The following is a 17,334-nucleotide window of genomic DNA, read 5'->3' as shown; positions in this document are numbered from 1 at the left end:
TTTTTTTTTTCAATTCAAAAAGCAAAACCTATACATGCATGTGACATTTTGTACATACAGAAAACTATTTTGTGATAACGTTGATGTTTACAGCTTGGAAAACACAAACTTTACTGTTGTCGTTACCTGAGAAAAAACTATTGATTTTAATGTAGAAATGATCGACAAATTGACCCTTTTACAAGTGTTTTACTGTGTTTAATCAACATGTGTAATACACGAGTTTCACTATGATAAGATATGTGAAACCTCGCATAACTGTATTTGGGTACTTGCGGCGACAAGTTGTAGTCAAAGTTAATGGAAGACAAACCGGAAATGAAATTATAAAATAAAAGATTCTCTAACTCGGCGCTCGGCATTTATTGCAGTGGGGCAGAATCCAATCACCAATCGGAGGAGATGCTTAGGATATATTGTGTTAAAAGTAGTAGTTTCCTTTTATAAAACGTCCAAGTCATCGCTAAGATCTGTTTTTGTTTTGTTTTGTTTTGAAACAGGTACCGGAAACGTATTCGACCAATACCGTCTTTCTTCGCTGACATGTCTTAATATGACAGGTTTTCAGTCTTGAGGATTAAAAAACCAGTGGGGTTTTGGGGCAACGCACGTTTATAAACACGTGATGGTCAGGTCTAAGTGAAGAACCCAATTTTCTTTGTTTTTGCTGGTATAACACGAAAGAGGGAAAACTGTCGCACGATGAACAGAGAAGTAGACAGATGCGTAAAAAGTGCGCTCCGGAGCCAGAAGACATCCAAGGCAACAACGGGACAACACGGAACCGTCCAGAGGAGGAAAAAGGAGTCAACATCTAAAGAGAGCCAAAACGGTGCCCAGCCAAGAGGAACATCGACAGGTCATCGTGTCTCTGGAAAAGAGGGGAAAACAACGGGGAAGCATCCGCCGAGTGCCGTGACAGAATGCCAGAGACGCCCCGGTGCCCAGAGAAAACTCTCTGACGCCAGCAACACGTCCGAGGACCTAAGCAAAGACTCTGGCTGCTTGTCGGGGAAACCCTCCTCCGACAGCAGCTCGGAAATATCCGATTGTACGTGGGAGGGCAACAAGCGCGACTCTCCCATCAGTGACAATGAATTAAGCTGGATAGACGGGAGAGTTTACGAGGGGCTGATCGGTGGTGGTAAAGACGACCGCAAAGAGCGCGTAAAAGCAGCGCACATCGCTTGCTCTCCTCTCCCGGATGCCATTGGAGGAGCCCTCGGTTTGGTCACCTCTTCGGGGGCATTTATGGATTTCATGATGGCCGAGACCACCGATGACCTGGTCAGAGAAGTAGAAGATTTGAGGTCAGAGAACGAGTATTTAAGGGTAAGGATAAGTCAAATTAAGTAGACTTTTCTTATTCTTTGTGGCAATTTCCTTGCATCAACTAATCCATATATTCAAGACGGCAAGTAATTGTTTTAATGATATATTATTAATCTGTCGTTTATTTTATTTGACCTTTATTCACTAACAGGTCATTATTTCAAATTGACAGTCCAAAAAATGCACTAGCTCAGTTGATTAGGATTCAGTTACTGGTTTGGTCCGTAGCATACATTACAAAATTGTTTGAAATGTTGACCACTATTTCCGCAGTAAAAGCAGATGTGTAGAAAATGTCTTATTTTCATTTAACGCAAAGATAATCAGTCTGCCTTCATGAAAAACTTAATAAATCCGAGGGTATTTGCTTTCATATTTTGGGCAGTTTTGCATTTAAAGAATGTCTTTAAACGATTGCTGTTTTTTTTTCAAAACATTTGCTTACTAATTCAAGAATTGATTAGTTGTCGATTATTGGATTTATTGTTGCAGCTCTAATACTAATGCAGTGGTTCTGAACTGTTGTCAGTCAGTAATGCGCAATGTTATTTTGATGCATTAAAAACAATAAAGAACAGATTTAGTTTCACAATGGCCTCTGACAACACATGTAATACTATGGCTCAAACTACCTGAGACAAATTCCTTGTGTGTTTTTACATACTTGGCCAATCAATATGATACTGATCCAGGTTTACAGGAAATTATATGTTCAACACTGTTTAAAATCAGTTTGATGTCCTGCCAAAAGCATATCACTTGCCATGACGTCCGCTAACCAGCGCTTGAGTTGCTGTCTAGAACAGACTTTAAAGTTCTACTGGTCTATAAATCTCTGAATAGTTTAGGACCTGAATTCATTAAAGAAATCCTAGTGGAATATAAACCCAGCAGGACTCTGAGGTCTGCATACAATTCAGTTAATTATTGGAGCCCAGAGTTTAAAGCAAACATGATGAAGCAGGATTTAGCTGTTATGCCACGTTAAGACCAAACCTGAATTATCGAGATGCAACGTAGGTCTCTCACGTGTGTTTGTGTACCGGGTTGCTTCAAGTGGACAAGAGGAGGGGCTCTCCTCCTCTGAGATAAAAAAAAAATTCTCCAAACAAGCTGGCTTTGTTGTATACCTCTTGGTCCCACAGACCGCATCAATGATGTTTTGTCCCAAATTGTTTTTGTGTCACCACACTGAGTGTCTGTGGTCTTTTAACTGTATTCGGCCGTTTGTCTGCTTGTTCTGCTCATGGATGTACATTTTCATCACTAATTGACTGTTGCCACCATGCTGCCGCCAAGAGTTCAAATCACCCTGTGACAGCGGAATGGCGAAGGATCAAAATTTTTGCTTCAAATGTGCCGCCTGCACACAACTCCACCTGATCACGTGAACTGCATTGACTATACATGGAAACGTACCGTGAGCAATGGTCAGCATGCATATGGTTTGACCGTAGCACCATACTGCATGCAAATGGGATAAACTGCCAACAGAAGTGAAGTCATCAGCAAGTGTAAATGCTTTTAAATCCAGATTAAAAACTTTTCTTTTTTGTGCTTGTTTTTCCCCATAGAGGCTAAAGCATAAGGCCGCTAAACTACCCTTCCCTTTCATATTTTTTTCCATGTACATACTTGGTACGCCCCTGTGCAGAAAAATAAAAATTAAAATGCATGTATTTTTTTTTTTACCGGTTGTCCACAACTTACTTTTGTGTCACGACCTGCAAGTTGAAAATGACTGCTTTGATATATTCACAATCAGAGCTGCAAAGTCCGTCACAGGGGTGGAACAGTCTGGCCCTCCGGCCCAGCCGGACGTCCATTTTTGGGATGGGGGGTGTCAGATTTAAAAAAAAAAGGGTACGACTAACAAAGGCCGGAGGTTGATTTTAGTCCGGCCCACGAATCGGCCCTCGTGCGTGTGATGAACCCACAAAAATTGCCTCAGAATGCGTCAAAAGCGTCACTACCAACTGTTTGCGTATTAAGCTAGCACCTAAACTATTGCATATATGTCCGGCTGTTCAGGGTTTTAATACTGTTCGTACAACTTGCTGTTTTTTGACAGGAAGCTGAATGACAAAATTCGCACAAGTTATTTATCAGTGGTGTTTCTAGCTATACACTGTGTGCTGTACTTCCAAGGATGAGGTGGAGGAGTTGCGCTGTGAGATGTTGGAGATGCGTGACATGTTCCAGGAGGAGGAGATGCGCCAGCTGCAGGATTTGCGGCAGCAGCTGGAGCAGGCCAACAAGACGTGCCGCATCCTTCAGTACCGTCTCCGCAAGGCTGAGCGACGCAGCATCAGGGTGGCCCAGACCGGACAGGTGGATGGGGAGCTGGTCAGGTCTCTTGAGCATGATATCAAGGTGAGTGCTGTGGCAAAAAAAAAAATAATTACTTGTTCCTCTAGGAATACCTCAAACAAATGCAGTGGTGGCTTGAGTTACCAATGACCCAAATTATGAGATTTTCCAAGATATGACCAATATTTTGGCTTTGACTTGCAAACTTGAGATTCGAGTGCTGTGTGGTTGCACTGAACTCAACTCACTATACAATAGCAGCACTTTGGCAAGCAGTAAACAATTCTTCAAAAAGAGCAATTAAGCTATTTGCAGTCAAACCTAACCTAAATCAAAGAGCATTCTAAAATTGTTTCGATAACAACCAGATAACTGTGTTTGGAAAGTTGCCTTAGCTTAATGCTAACAAACAATACAAAATACTAGTGATAAACTAACAGTAAGCTTTGATTGTCGCAATAGTTGAACAAAAAATGTTGGAGCAGCACACGTAGAAAGTCAATTTAATACACAGGAATAAATTGTTCGCTATGAAAAATGACTAATATTATAGCATCTTACTGAGTTCAAAACAGTAGTAGAAGAAGAAGAATTAGGAGCAGCTCACTTTTCTTCCATTACTGTATGAACGTGTGCAAACTAAATCCTTTTCGTGAAAATGCACTTTTGAGTGAATGTCACTGTGAAAAATACACTTGACCTATGGGCGTGTTTGCCCCCACTTTTTTAGATTAAATGGGAAATGTTTAAATTCCAGAAGCTGGTGGGTTTTTTTATCTGCCACAAGAAGACACAAAACATTCATCATGAATCATTTAATTATTCAATCAAGATTTTAACTTTTGACTTGTCCTCTCTCTGTTTATGTCTTTGTCATGTAGTCATTCTCAAAAGTTGAAAAATAGTAACAACCCCATTTAAAAAAAGTAATGAGTAGAAAGTCCAGATCTCTGCTAGAAAATGGCGAAAGTAAATGCGAAAAATCATTAGAAAATATTCAAATCACAGATAACTGAAAAAAAATGATTAAGCACCATCATACTTAGACACAGCCAATTCCTTAGATTCACATCTGCAATCAAATACTTCATGTTCCTGCTGTTGAACACTTTCTCACTCCACCCCAGTCACCCCAGGAAACGTAGCTCCTGAGCTGGGTCAGTACCTAATGGGCTTCTCAATATATAAAACCCAATGAAACTCATGCATCTTATACTAAGACATTGTGAGATGAAACTTTAATTAATCTCCTAAATCCTCCGTAATGTACGTCTCTAACTAGATTGTTGACTTTCTTACAAATTCCAACCAAACACCTGAGCTTCACTTTTTTCTTATAGCTATTTGATGGAGCACTAGATCTTTCATTATTGGTTTTGCTTGCAGGTTGCAAAGAGCGTGTCCTTGCGTCTGTACAATGAGCTGGAGGTGGTGCAGAAGAAGAACAGCCAGTTGGACTGGGAGAATGAGATCCTGCGAGAGAAGACGCAAGAGCTGGAGGTGGCCAAGCACGTCTTGCAGGCGGAGATGGAGAAAGCCAGAGAGGTGAGACCTTTTTGCATTTTACACAGCTAAACCAATGCGTTGCGTGGATGTGTGCAGTCAAGGTCAAATTCCACGGTGACCCCTCACTACTGCGCCCATCCCAGCCAGCTGCCCCCCCTCATCCAAAGCACATGAGACGACACCCTGATATGAGCACAGGGGCCGGGCCGGCAGCTGCCTGGTGCCATGGTGGGTGCAGCCGCCTGGTATGCTGAAGTATGACCCCTGAGCGCAGCTGACATCCTCAACCGAGAAGACTGAGAAAAGCGAGTAGAGGGTGCAAGCAAGTGAGAGATTACCAAAATAGAGCCAAGCTTTTCTGCTGCCATTAAGCCTGGCTAAATCGGGATCAGCATGTATTATGGCATCCAGCAAGGCGGGAGTTGCCGTGCCGACACAGTGACCTACAGCCATCAGTGAATGTTCTTTTACTGATAGGTAACTCTTACACCATTAAAGTGTCACAGTTTCCACGCTAATGTTACCCTTGAGGCAGCTGCCATTATTCACTCGTGACACATGTCTTCTTTAATCTAGGATTCTGTACTTTGGCCTGAGCTCAGTCTGAGACAGCTGCTTGCTGGGACAATCCACTTAGATTACCTCATCCTGGAGCCCAAAACCCGGTTCGAACATAAGCAAACTCTCACATTGCACCTGGATTGACAGTCAGCGACCCCAACAAATGCATTTTTAATTCTGCTGAGATTAGTTTTATTTTACTGTAAAACGCACAATTTAGCGTAATTCACTTTAAATTAGGCAAAAATTAAATGATTAATTTCGAGATTATAGAACAGGCATCACCAAATGGCAGACCGCGGGATGATTCGGACCGGACCCATGGCCAATTTATGATGATTTTTTTTCTGGGCGCATTCGCATTCGCAAACGTTGGCGCAGCAATTCTAGTATATACGGAAAAGGCGTCACTGATTTGAGCCAATCAAATCTTTTGTTCACGATCCACTGCCAATTGCGCAGCAGACCGGAAAAGAGTGCTGCTGACAGTATGCCTTGCTAAAAAGTTAGCGAGGTCGATGCGTCTTGTTTTAAATGAATGGACGGAGAAATTTAGTTTCGTTCTGGCTGCAGCTAATTCAAAACCAGTGGGCATCATATGCTCCATAACCGTTGCAACATTGCGAAGCGCCACTACGAAACAAAGCACCGCCCTTTTGTGCGCAGTTATCCGCTGACGTTTGAGGTGAGCGCATGCAAAAACATCAAACTTCGAGTGCAGTACAACAGATTTTTGTTTCAGCCCAGCAGCATATGCCAACGATGTGTGAAATAATCTACCAAATCCCAATGGCCCTGACTCCGTTCCAACCCAGATTTAAGTCACTGGCAGGGCAGTCACAAACTCATTTTTCTCATTAAGAGAGGTAAAAAAAATATTCAAAAGAAAAAGTGGTGACAAAGCTCATTTTGAATTAGTTTTTCATGAGGACAGCCATTTTTATTGATTGTGTACTGAACATGTTGACCTGGTTTACTTGGATAATTAGGCTTTCCGTTTTTAACTCTTTGATTTAAAAAAAAAAAAGGTAAAAGATGTTAACTCAATGCTTAGCACTTGATATATTTCTGCAGGAGATATTTTACAGTTTTATTCTGGAAGTGGCACCATTATATTCCTGGAGCCACATTTTCTTGAATGTGAAATAAACGCCTTACATTTGTTTGACTGGCAAAGGTGTTTAATGGGAACATTGCTAAATATTTAGTATATAAGTGCGCTCTGTTGAAAATGACTAAATATTGAAACTATATAAAAAATGTGAACATAGGCTAGGCATTAAGGGAAGTTGGACTTTGGTTCAGACTTTTTAATTGGAAGAAATTTTCGTCATGACCTCTGTGACTTTTAATTGAATACCTCTGTTATAGAAGATTCATTGTCAGTTTATTGTGCAGAGAAAATTAGACAAGCTTCTAGGCATTCAAGAAGCTTGTGGGAAGAAACTGTTGATCATTCGAGTGGTTCAGAAATGTTTGCCTGATGACAACACTCAAAAGGGATTATGGAGAGGGTGTGACGCATCTCTGACAATTAACTGTTGACAACTAACATTTATTAACATCTATTTTTAGATGGTCAGGGTAAATAGTATACAGTTATTGAAGAGCTTAGTGGTTTTGTTCATCTCTAGTGTCTGATTTCCAGTCTGGGGGTAAAGAAATTCCGTGACAATTTCGCCTGCGCAGTAGCTCCTCTTCATTGTAATAGATAGGGCCAAGGTGGGGCGCTAAATTCCATCACGCGGATCTGGCCAACCTGTCACTCTGCAAAAGTCTGATGCGACGTTGCCTCGGCGGTGGGAGATTCGTCCTATGTAAACAGCTCTCGTTAGTTGAGATGACTGAAAAATGGAGAGGATATTAAGCACGGAAAGAGGTTTTGATTTGACTAGAATGTAAAATTAGAAAAGTGTTAATTAATGCCTTATTTTATGCAGTTAAGAAAATGATCATATTAAAATTACAGCGCTGTTTTATTTGTTTTTTTTTCTTTATTTATTTTAGAGCTTTTTAAAGAAGCGAAGCGCCAGATCGACAGTCAGTAAAACTGAACGGAGGCTCTCTCAACAGATTGAGGTTTGTTTTTGTTCTTGTCTCTTTTTAAAAAAGTACATTAAATACAATTGAACCTCAGTGCTGGGGCAAAGTATTGCCACATTCGGGGTGTCCCGTTCCTTCAACTCTTTATACGTTATTGTTATCCTCTTCCTCACATCTGCAGTATATTAATGTCTGTATGTCCATTTTAAAACTCAAATTTGGCATAAGATTTTGCCCACTGCTGGTATGTATATTTTCTTAACCCTCCAGCAGACTTTCCAATAATGGTCCTGCCTTCACAGCAGGATGACAGCGATCTCAAGTGCCAAGTCCACTTCGCCAAAGAAGAATTGGCTCTCATGTGCAAGAAGCTCACCAAGATGGTGTCTGAGAGTGAGGTCATGCACGAGCAGCTGGCCGGGTACCATTCTGTTTACGGTGACCTCGACACCTCCCAATCGCCTGAGGGTAAACAAAAGTCTGCCTACGCTAGGGAGGCGGAGGTTAAAGTTCACTTGAAACTGGTGGAAGAGGAGGCCATGCTCTTGAGCCGTCGCATCGTCGAGCTGGAGGTGGAGAACCGCGGGCTGCGAGCGGAAATGAACGACTTGAGAGAGAGAGATGGCGAAGGGGTTGCCGAGGAGGAGAGGAATCGGAATGTTCTGGACCAACGGCTATCGCCTTCCACTTTGAGGAAGAGTAGAAAGGAAACAGGTCCGAGTTTGAAAACGACAAGTGCTGTGCATGACGAAAAGGCAGCAGTGGAGACCGAAGGGCAGATTCCCTCTTGTCACGTGACAAGAGAAGGTCCCGTAGGTGGCGAGTGGGACCCATCAGAGAGCGTTGGCAACAAGTCACCTGACAGCAGCCTGAAAGGAATGACCACGACAGATTACGCGACTCTCATAGCTCTTCGAGATCATTCCTGCATTTTGAGTTCTGCCATCCAGCTCATGAAAACTCCACCCAAAAACGGCCATTGCTCATCTCCCTCCAGTGCTCTCACCCCACCAGCAGATGGTAAAACATCATCCTTATTCTTGCCAGCGCCTTTGAACGAGGCCCTGGAGCTTCTACAGGCCATGCTTCAGGCGTTTATCGTGAGGATGGAGGCGCTTCTATGCGGCAAAAATTCCCCTCACCAAGAAGTTCACCTTTGGGGTTCCTACTTGTTTTCCTCTCTCTGTGGAGAATATGTCGATCAGGACACTAGCAATCAAGGTTTCATAGAATCAGCAAGAAAGCAGGGATGTGTTCAAGATCTCCACGTCGATGTGGATGAGCGCGCAGCACAAACACCACAAAGCTTGGCATCCAAATGGGACCTGAGAGTGCAGCTGTCCATGAAAATTCTGTGGCTCCTCCATCAGTGGTGTCAAGAATCTGTACAGGACGGAAATGAGGTAACGGTTCTCGCTGTGCTTTTTCAATATGGCATTAATCCACTGAATAGGAACTAAAATTTGTAATTTTATTTTAAAATTGCATGTCTTCTTTATCGCCTGCTGTTTACATGACCCTGCCAAGTCCATCCATCCACTTATCCTCACTAAGGCTGCGGGCATGCTGCAGCCTATTCCAGTTGAGTTTGGCCTGAACTGATTGCCAGCTAGTCGCAGGGCACAATTAGATAAACAACCATGCATTCACACTTATGGACAATTTATTCAAAGGGTTCAATTCGACCTACTGCAAATAGTTGTCTTCAGCCGTGACGTAGAACCCAAAGTAAACACAACAACCATTTGCAGTTTAGAAGATTTTATTCCTACCAAGGATGCGCAGAAGCGTAAACGCACAAAAACGAGATGTCAGAACCAGATCATCATAAAGCAACAAACCAGTTAATGTACTAAAATTGCTGAGGTGGGCGGAGCCACAGAAGTTGGGAGCTGCCCAGCTAAAAATTAAATCAGACAACAAAACTTAAACCCTGAGGTGACTAAACCCCACTCTACTTAAACCAGCATCAACTTCAAACCTTCAGAGGTTGAGATAAGCAATAACAGAAAATGCAGTCATACTGACTATGATTTTAGGACGAAGGCAAACTAACAAGAGGAATGAAGCGAGTCAGCAAATACGGAGTCACAGTGGAAACATGCAGTCTGAAAATAATCCTGCGCCTTCATTCCTCTGTGACTGAGTTTAAATAATGTGGCAAATCATTGCCAACAGGTGCACAAGGAAGCTCCGCCCACCTACACTTCCAAAGTTGCCTGACGGGAAAACAAGATTAAACAGTGAAAAAAAATAAAACGTTGAGCTGACCAAGCAGTTTATTGGCATTGTGGCTGACAGTTCAGTGCACCAAAGCATTATATAGATCAATTTTTCACAAAACACGCACACTCAAATGTATACCCCATTATTGTTGGAAAAACATCCAGACTTTCGATCTCGAGATGACAATGTCGCCGCACAGCTCCTGCAAAGTATCTTAAGACGTCGCTGAGTTTTACAACACTGCTCAGACAATGCATCATTCTGGAGTGTTTATAGATGTGTTCTATCTTATTTTCAATATTTCAATGGTTAATAATGCGTGAAAATAGCAGACGACGTGGGGATCGATCCGTAGTTTAGCTCTCGCAAAATCCATCACTGTCTGCAGTCTGTCAGCTGACACCACACAGCACGCCTCCCCCTTGCGTTAGTAAATTATTCGGTGTAATTTTCATTGCAGAAGCGCAGTATTAATTAGAATACTGTCTTTTGAGTGGTAATGGCACATTGTATTCTTGTTTTAAAAATGTTTGTGTTAAATTCCCCTTCAAACATATACAGCATAAGCTAAAGCTCTGTCATATTTGATTTAGGCCAAGGACAAACGCATGACCATGTTGCGAGGTTTGTTGCAAAGCATCAGTGCTGAACTGCAGGAGGAAACCCTTGACGGCCACGCCATTGGTGTCCGGAACAAGGCAACTGAGGTGAGGACGTGACCTCCCACTGTGGAATGCAGCGGGAAGTACTGCCGATGATCCGTTTCTCTGGCTGTACGCCCTCTTGACAGTACGGCAGGCACCATAAGCGGTCTCGTGCCAGCGTATTGGGGCTAATCTCATGTAGTGGCTGCAGCCAAAAAGGCCAGCAGAGTTCAAATATAATTTGCTCTATGAATACACAACATCCTTTTGAGTTTTCGAACCTAAATCTTGAAACATCGTTTCAAGGTGTTAATGTGCACCAGAAATCTAAACCTTCTGTGTTCAGGCAAGTACAAGGTCAGGATCAGCTTGGCAATAACAGATTGATTCCCATCAGGGATTTGTTTTGTTCTTGTGCCCAGACTTTAATCCTCGTTTTCCTTTTTCTCATCTAGTCAGTGGAGAGTTAAAAACTACCAATGCACAGCATGGTTTGAAAAACACAGAATAAAAAAAAATAAGTCAACAGCCAAAACCAACACTCAACTATAAAGGAGTTCTACCTTTGTGCTGAATCTCACAATCTTGTGTGGTCGACCAGATGTGGCGAGGTCTGCTTTGCCTTTTTATTGTGGAGTGTAAATATTTAGAATAGTTTCGCAACTGGAAGTTTTTAATGGACTTTCACAATCTGTAGCGATGGAGAAGTACACAGAGTCTGTAGACAGGCAGGGGAGTGTGCAGTATATTGCATTTGCTTGGAGGTTTGTTAATTAAAAATCTTTTTATAAACTTCCAACAGCAAGACTGGATTGCTGACACAAAAGTAAATTGAAATTATGGTTTTCTGATTATCAAAATTGCCATCTGTTTGGTTCTGACTGCAAGGTAATCATGGACAGAAAACTCTGCTACAGCGATGCGTTCATGTTCATTTCTTAGCTTTTGGCTTGGTGCTGATTTGTAGCCGCCTCTCACTGCTGGGCACATTTTGCAACTCCACGGTACCTAATTACTTCCTCAAGTCCAACCGGGTCATTATTTTATTTTTTTTAATTTTATCTGCACACAGATAATAGAGCAAGCGGTGTCCATGCCATGCAATAGTGTTGAGCCTTTTCAAAACTTGTCTAATTTTGTGCTTGTGAAAATTGTATTTTTCTGTTTCATGGTTTGCTCTTGATCTTATCTGGACACGGACATAATGGACTCAAACTTGACTTGTGCTCCATAAAGATGGACTTGACAACAACCCTGCTTTAAAAACAGACACAGCTGCATACAAGGTGTATTGCATAAAAATCAGACATATGAAAACAAAGACAGTTAACTTAAACCAATCAATTAGTGGCATAAAAATAGTTAATTTAATAAAACACTAAAACAATGCAGAGCCTCGTGCTGAGTCGAAAGCCAAAGAATAAAATTGTATTTAAGACAAGTTTTAAAGATGGCCAGAGAGGGGGCTTGCTTCACTCTTAACCGAAGGTCATTCCAAAGTGAGGGACCGACAAAAAAAAAAAAAAAAAGATCAATCCCCTCTGATGCTTCACAAAGCAGAAGAGCTCAGAGAGATGAAGTGGTGTGAGACGAATAAAAGAATCTTAAAATGAACTCTATAAAGTAAAATCGAAAATGTACCCAAATGATAGACCAGCACAGTTAGACAGACAATGTAGCAATACTAACAGCCATATATTTTGTATTCACTGCAAAAAAAAAACTCATCCTGTGTTACTGCAACTTATCGAGTGACTTACAGTAATTGTGAAACTCTTCTCGTGTCTTCATGACTGTATCATACTACCTCCTGGTGGCCAAGTTGCGCACAACAGAATGTAATTTATTATGTTCTTACCATATTTCAAAATGTGCAATATTATTATTATTATATTAAAGAGTTTTTTTTCCTTAGAATTAACATAATTTCCATATTCAGTAATACGGATGTCGTTTTCTCTCCATGCTCAGTGTGCTGTCAATGGTGCCGTCACTGATGAGGGACGCTCTGACGCAGACAGGTTAGTGATTCGAACATTTACATCGGAGATGTCCCAAATTCTTTTCTCCCACTTGACATTCTTCATCGTCAAGTGATTAAACATGCTAAAACCAACTCAAAATTGTTGGTAAAGGTATGTTAAGAAATTGAAGTAAAACGTATATTTTTTTTATTTTTTTTTTTATTTACAGTATATTTATTTTGAAAAACTTTTACAGCGTAGCTTTCTGTAGAACTACGGATAAAGTTCAAATGTTTTATATCTTTGACACACCACAGAGACGAGTGTCATCAACAATGCAGCCAAATTTGGAATGATTAAAAATAAATCACCAAGTATAAAAATTAGCCCGGTTTTAGCTACAGCCCCCCCAAAACAGCATTGAAAAACTGTTTAATGCTTCATCTCCACAATTGAGTACTTCATAGAACCCATTTGCGTGTTTCTAACACTTAAAAACAAACCTCCGAATTCACTTCAGACAGTCTTAAAAGGAGTCTTTACTTAAGTTGGATCATTAGTGTAATGTCCTTCACAAATTGGGCCCTGACACAGAGCAAAAATTGCGATTCTGAAATTAAATGATTTTTGACTCTTCCCACCCGCATTTAAAGTTAAACGCTGTTCTCTAATTTGCCGCAAAAAAAAAAAAAAAAACACGTTGGTGGCCCCGTAGTTTGGACAACCTTAATTTACATCTATGAGGTTGCTTAGGTTGTGGCTTACCGACCCACGATTGTATTTTCAGAATGTGCAGCTCCATAAGGCAGAAACTTAAGCGCCAGCTTTGTCCACACGCCTACAAGAGGAAGAATTGGTGTTATCTGAGCCAGCAGGCGGCCTTACTGGACCAGGAGCAGCCTGTAAAGATGTGGGACCATCTAATCATGCCACTTAGTTTCCCTGATCTTGACTTTGAGCAAATGTTCATGGAGAGAAGCCACACTGCTCCGGAGAAGTCAGATCTGCGCATTTACTACAGCCCCCCATCCAAGCGCAGAGTCCAGCTGGCTCAGCTGAAGCAAAGCCCCGAAAGTGACAGAGAATCTGTGGACACGCAGTCTCCCTGGTGGACGCCGCCGACCTCCTTATCAATGCTCTGTGTCGACTCTTCGGCCAACCTGAGCGACGATATGAAGGAGATGGCGGTCGGCTGGAGGCAGGTGGGTCACAGCGGCTGCCTGGTAAACAAAACAAGATTAGCGGGCCGGGCGGTAGATGTGGCCTCATGTGGTACACAGACGCATATGAGACCGCTGATGGTGAGTATTGGCCTGCAGACTGAAGGACCCCAAGGCCCCGTCACAATCAGAAACAGCCCCTCTCGGGCTGTCAACTCCTCTCTCGTCTCCTCCCGCTCTCGCAGTACCACCTCACTGGACAGACTGACATGTAGAACCGAAAGATCCAGGCTTGCCGCCTCCTCCCCGAAACTGTATCGAAGTCAATCTGCATCTGGCGCTTCCTCTAATTTGAGCTCCACATCTAAAGCACACACTCGTGACCGAACGCTGTGGAATCACCAAAGCTACTCTGGCCAAATTAGTCACAGATCTGCTGCAGGGCAGAATCCCAGCCCTCTTCTTAGTGAGCCTAAAGGTCAGAATCTCAAGTCCCAAACAAACAAATCTGCAGGGGGTTTGGTCACCGAGTTTCTACGCCGAGTGAGTGGTCGGGCAGAAAGACCGGGGTCGGCCCAGAAGATGAAAAGCACCCTGGAGCACGTTCCCATCAGGGCTTCTACGTCCTCCTTGCAGAGGAACGACAGTGTGACCAAGATTGTCAACCACAGGTTCATGAGGCAGAGAGAGGAAGTCAGTCGAACCCAAAGGGAAACGGAGCCCAAACGGAGAAGCAGGAGTAATGGTGCTACATACAGCCTGAGATCTCCCATGGCAGAGGTGAGTTGAGGACAATAGTCCCAGTTCTCCCTTACTGCGTGTTGTTCTCACAGATACCCTTGACTTGTGCAAATGCAACTTAGTCGAACCCCACTCCTCAGTAGCCTCAAAAGCCATCTCAGTGGTTAGTATACTTGAATCAACCTGAGGATCAGTAGTCGCGTGGGTCAAGACCACACTTGCATGTGTGCTGATTGGTTCAGAGAAAATTGATTAAAAACTAGTATCACATCCCTTCAAAGCTCTCTTTGTGTCGCCAACTAGGATGGAAATTACGACTGCAGCTCCAGCAGCACCTTGACCTTCTGCTTTGCTCGTCCATTTCGATCTACTCCGAGACAAACATCCAACCAGAGCAAAGTCTCAAGATGCCAGACTGCAGAGCCCAATTGTGAGTGAAGGACAATTAGATGCTGAGCACCGGATCGTGTTGGACATTTGTTTGTTGTGTTTTGTGGAGCAAGGCATTCTCTTTCATATTTCATTCACAATGGGCCTCATTTACTACTATACACACAGAAATGTTCTTACTCTAGTTTAGTGCACAAGGAAAATCATCATTGGATTCATGACCGTCCGATTAGTGATTCGGAATTCATGCAAAGAAAAGGACATCGGAGAAGACGAATGAGAAGGAAATTGAAAGAAGACAAGAACACCTCGATCACACTCCACAAGATGAGCGTTTGGCTCTCATAATAGGAAACTCAGTCATCTTTGGCGTATGTGAATGGACGATTGTGAAAGTGATGACATTAAACTGTTACTTAAAAGTTTTGGGGGGTTTTTCTATCCGGAATTGTTAATAGCTTGCAATGGATGAGTGAAGACTAGTATTTTATTTCACTGACATGCTCACATTTTATATTGTACGCTATGATAAGTGTCTAAATTTGTTTGCAGAGTAAGAACAAATTCAAGTAAGAACATTAATTGAATTCCTGAATCACAGATTTGCGCAGCAGATGTTTGGACGCACAGTTTAAGCACAAATTCCGGAGATAAATCAGTCCATTATCACCAAATACCAAATACTCACTTTAAATGCAGATTTGCAAACATGGTGGAAAATAAATACAAATTAACTCAATATGAGTTCCAAGAGCAAGACAAATGACAGTGAAGCATGAGACTATTTGTTTTCAAGTACAAAGAAGTCACCTCATTCCGCATCCTGAGAACTTTATTTCACCTTTGTGTAGCTATAATATTCAAAGATTGAAACATGAATGATGAAATGCTGAACATAAATACAATAACAGGAGAAGAATGTTTCTCTATAATCCTTCATACACTGTACATTATTTCGGGATTCAGGTCTTTTGTTTGCTTTATGTCTCAAAGCACATGTTGCCCAAGTCGGAGAAGTGCTTATGTGTGTTTCAATGTGACATGATCATCTGTAATAAGTTTGCTACTGACTCCTAATCATGTTAAGAGTGACATCGCTTTGTCTGTAAATAAGCATTTACAAATCTATTTTCCAGTTGTTTCCACACAATGCAGCAGTCACGGTTGCGATGATTTTTTTTCTACCTCTGGCAGTTTTCTGCTGACCTCATAAAACATGCTATGAATTAATCAAATGCTTTTGACCGTGGTGTCCGGAAAGTCTTTTAAAACGCTGACTCTTTATTTGGACTTACACAAACTGTATTGACCATGCACATTGTGATTTTTTTGGGGTTGTTTTGTTGTTTTTGATTTTTGTAGAGAAGAAACAACTCGTTCTATTGAATAAACTCCAGAGCTCACTGGCACCTCCAGCTTACAGAGGTTTGTTGTGTCACGTTAAAAAAAGAAAAAGTACATGTAGTTAATGGGATGCGACCTCCTTAAGACTAAATCGTTCCTTCTCTTAAGACTGCCTGACTCCTTCATCTGTCACTTCATAAACATCCAGCATGTGTTTCTTAATGATCAAATAGACTCTATATTGGAGTCTTATATTAACAACAATGAAGATTATGACTGAACATAAACAGGGAACGTATCCAATTTCACTTAAAGGGACAGTTAATTGACGTGAACATTGGTACTTTTGTATGTAAATATCGCATCAGTCAACTACTAGTAGGACAACTTCACGGCGAAGAGTAACAATTAGCATCAGACCATTAAACCAAAAGGTGTTGTGATGACCGCTTTCCAGCCGGGGGCTGGACTCTTGAATAGCGGACAAGGGAAAATGAGTTGGTAACAAAGTTTATTGTGACCGACAGTAGGCATTGAACAGGCGACAGGCACAATGGGTGGCTACCGGGGAAAATAGAGGATCTATATTTACTGACGTCGGTAGACGCGAACGCAGAAGTGCGTGTAGGAGGTTTATATAGTCAGTAATCACGGGGTGATGAGTTACAGCTGAGCGTCTCGTGAGCTCGTCCCGCTCGTGGCCGCGTCTCCGGGCAACGCGCCGTCGACCACGCCCACACTGCTGCAACAAGAAGCACGGATCGTGACAGGTGTTTGAACATGCAAATTAGCTCCTCACTGTCCACACCTGATGACGGATGGCTTTTGCCTCTCAAGCAGTCTCATACATTCATATCCCAACACCGCTTGCGGCCGTAAGCTTCGTGAGAGTGAGTGGTCGTCAATTTCAAATAAAGACCTCATTGAACACTGGAGTTGGTCTTCTGGAACTGTCCGCATCATGGAGCGGCATTTGCTTTTAGCCAGGCCTGCTTTGGGAGCGTCAATGTCGGATAGCGAGCTTCATGAATACACTGGTTGTCGTGCCTTGGTGAAAAGTTGTACTTCAAAAACATCCAGCACACCCGCGCACAACCGCAGTAAGGATATGTA

General features: G+C 42.2%; 1 protein-coding gene across 1 annotated transcript; it reads left to right on the top strand.

Moving 5' to 3' along the window:
* Nucleotides 1-510: 510 nt before the first annotated feature.
* Nucleotides 511-15,118, top strand: LOC148340607 (uncharacterized). Its single transcript, XM_088290887.1, has 9 exons — nucleotides 511-1,332; nucleotides 3,481-3,705; nucleotides 5,029-5,187; nucleotides 7,717-7,788; nucleotides 8,055-9,155; nucleotides 10,572-10,685; nucleotides 12,594-12,643; nucleotides 13,374-14,526; nucleotides 14,791-15,118. Exons 1-9 carry the CDS (start codon nucleotides 703-705, stop codon nucleotides 14,923-14,925), a joined length of 3,639 nt encoding a protein of 1,212 aa, XP_088147013.1. The 5' UTR covers nucleotides 511-702; the 3' UTR covers nucleotides 14,926-15,118.
* Nucleotides 15,119-17,334: the final 2,216 nt, after the last annotated feature.

This window comes from Idiotropiscis lumnitzeri, chromosome 3, assembly GCF_059441095.1.
Source record: "Idiotropiscis lumnitzeri isolate Australia: NSW breed Sydney's pygmy pipehorse chromosome 3, RoL_Ilum_1.0, whole genome shotgun sequence".
Lineage (NCBI taxonomy): Eukaryota > Metazoa > Chordata > Actinopteri > Syngnathiformes > Syngnathidae > Idiotropiscis > Idiotropiscis lumnitzeri.
The sequence above is the reverse complement of the archived record's forward strand: the minus strand, read 5'-3'. Positions and strand labels throughout refer to the sequence as shown.

Excerpts from the sequence above, each read along its gene's own strand:
- LOC148340607 (XM_088290887.1), top strand. The coding sequence starts at position 703 with ATGAACAGAGAAGTAGACAGATGCGTAAAAAGTGCGCTCCGGAGCCAG. Across the intron at positions 5,188-7,716 it reads AGATGGAGAAAGCCAGAGAG|AGCTTTTTAAAGAAGCGAAG; the intron begins GTGAGACCTTTT and ends TATTTATTTTAG. Across the intron at positions 10,686-12,593 it reads TCCGGAACAAGGCAACTGAG|TGTGCTGTCAATGGTGCCGT; the intron begins GTGAGGACGTGA and ends CTCCATGCTCAG.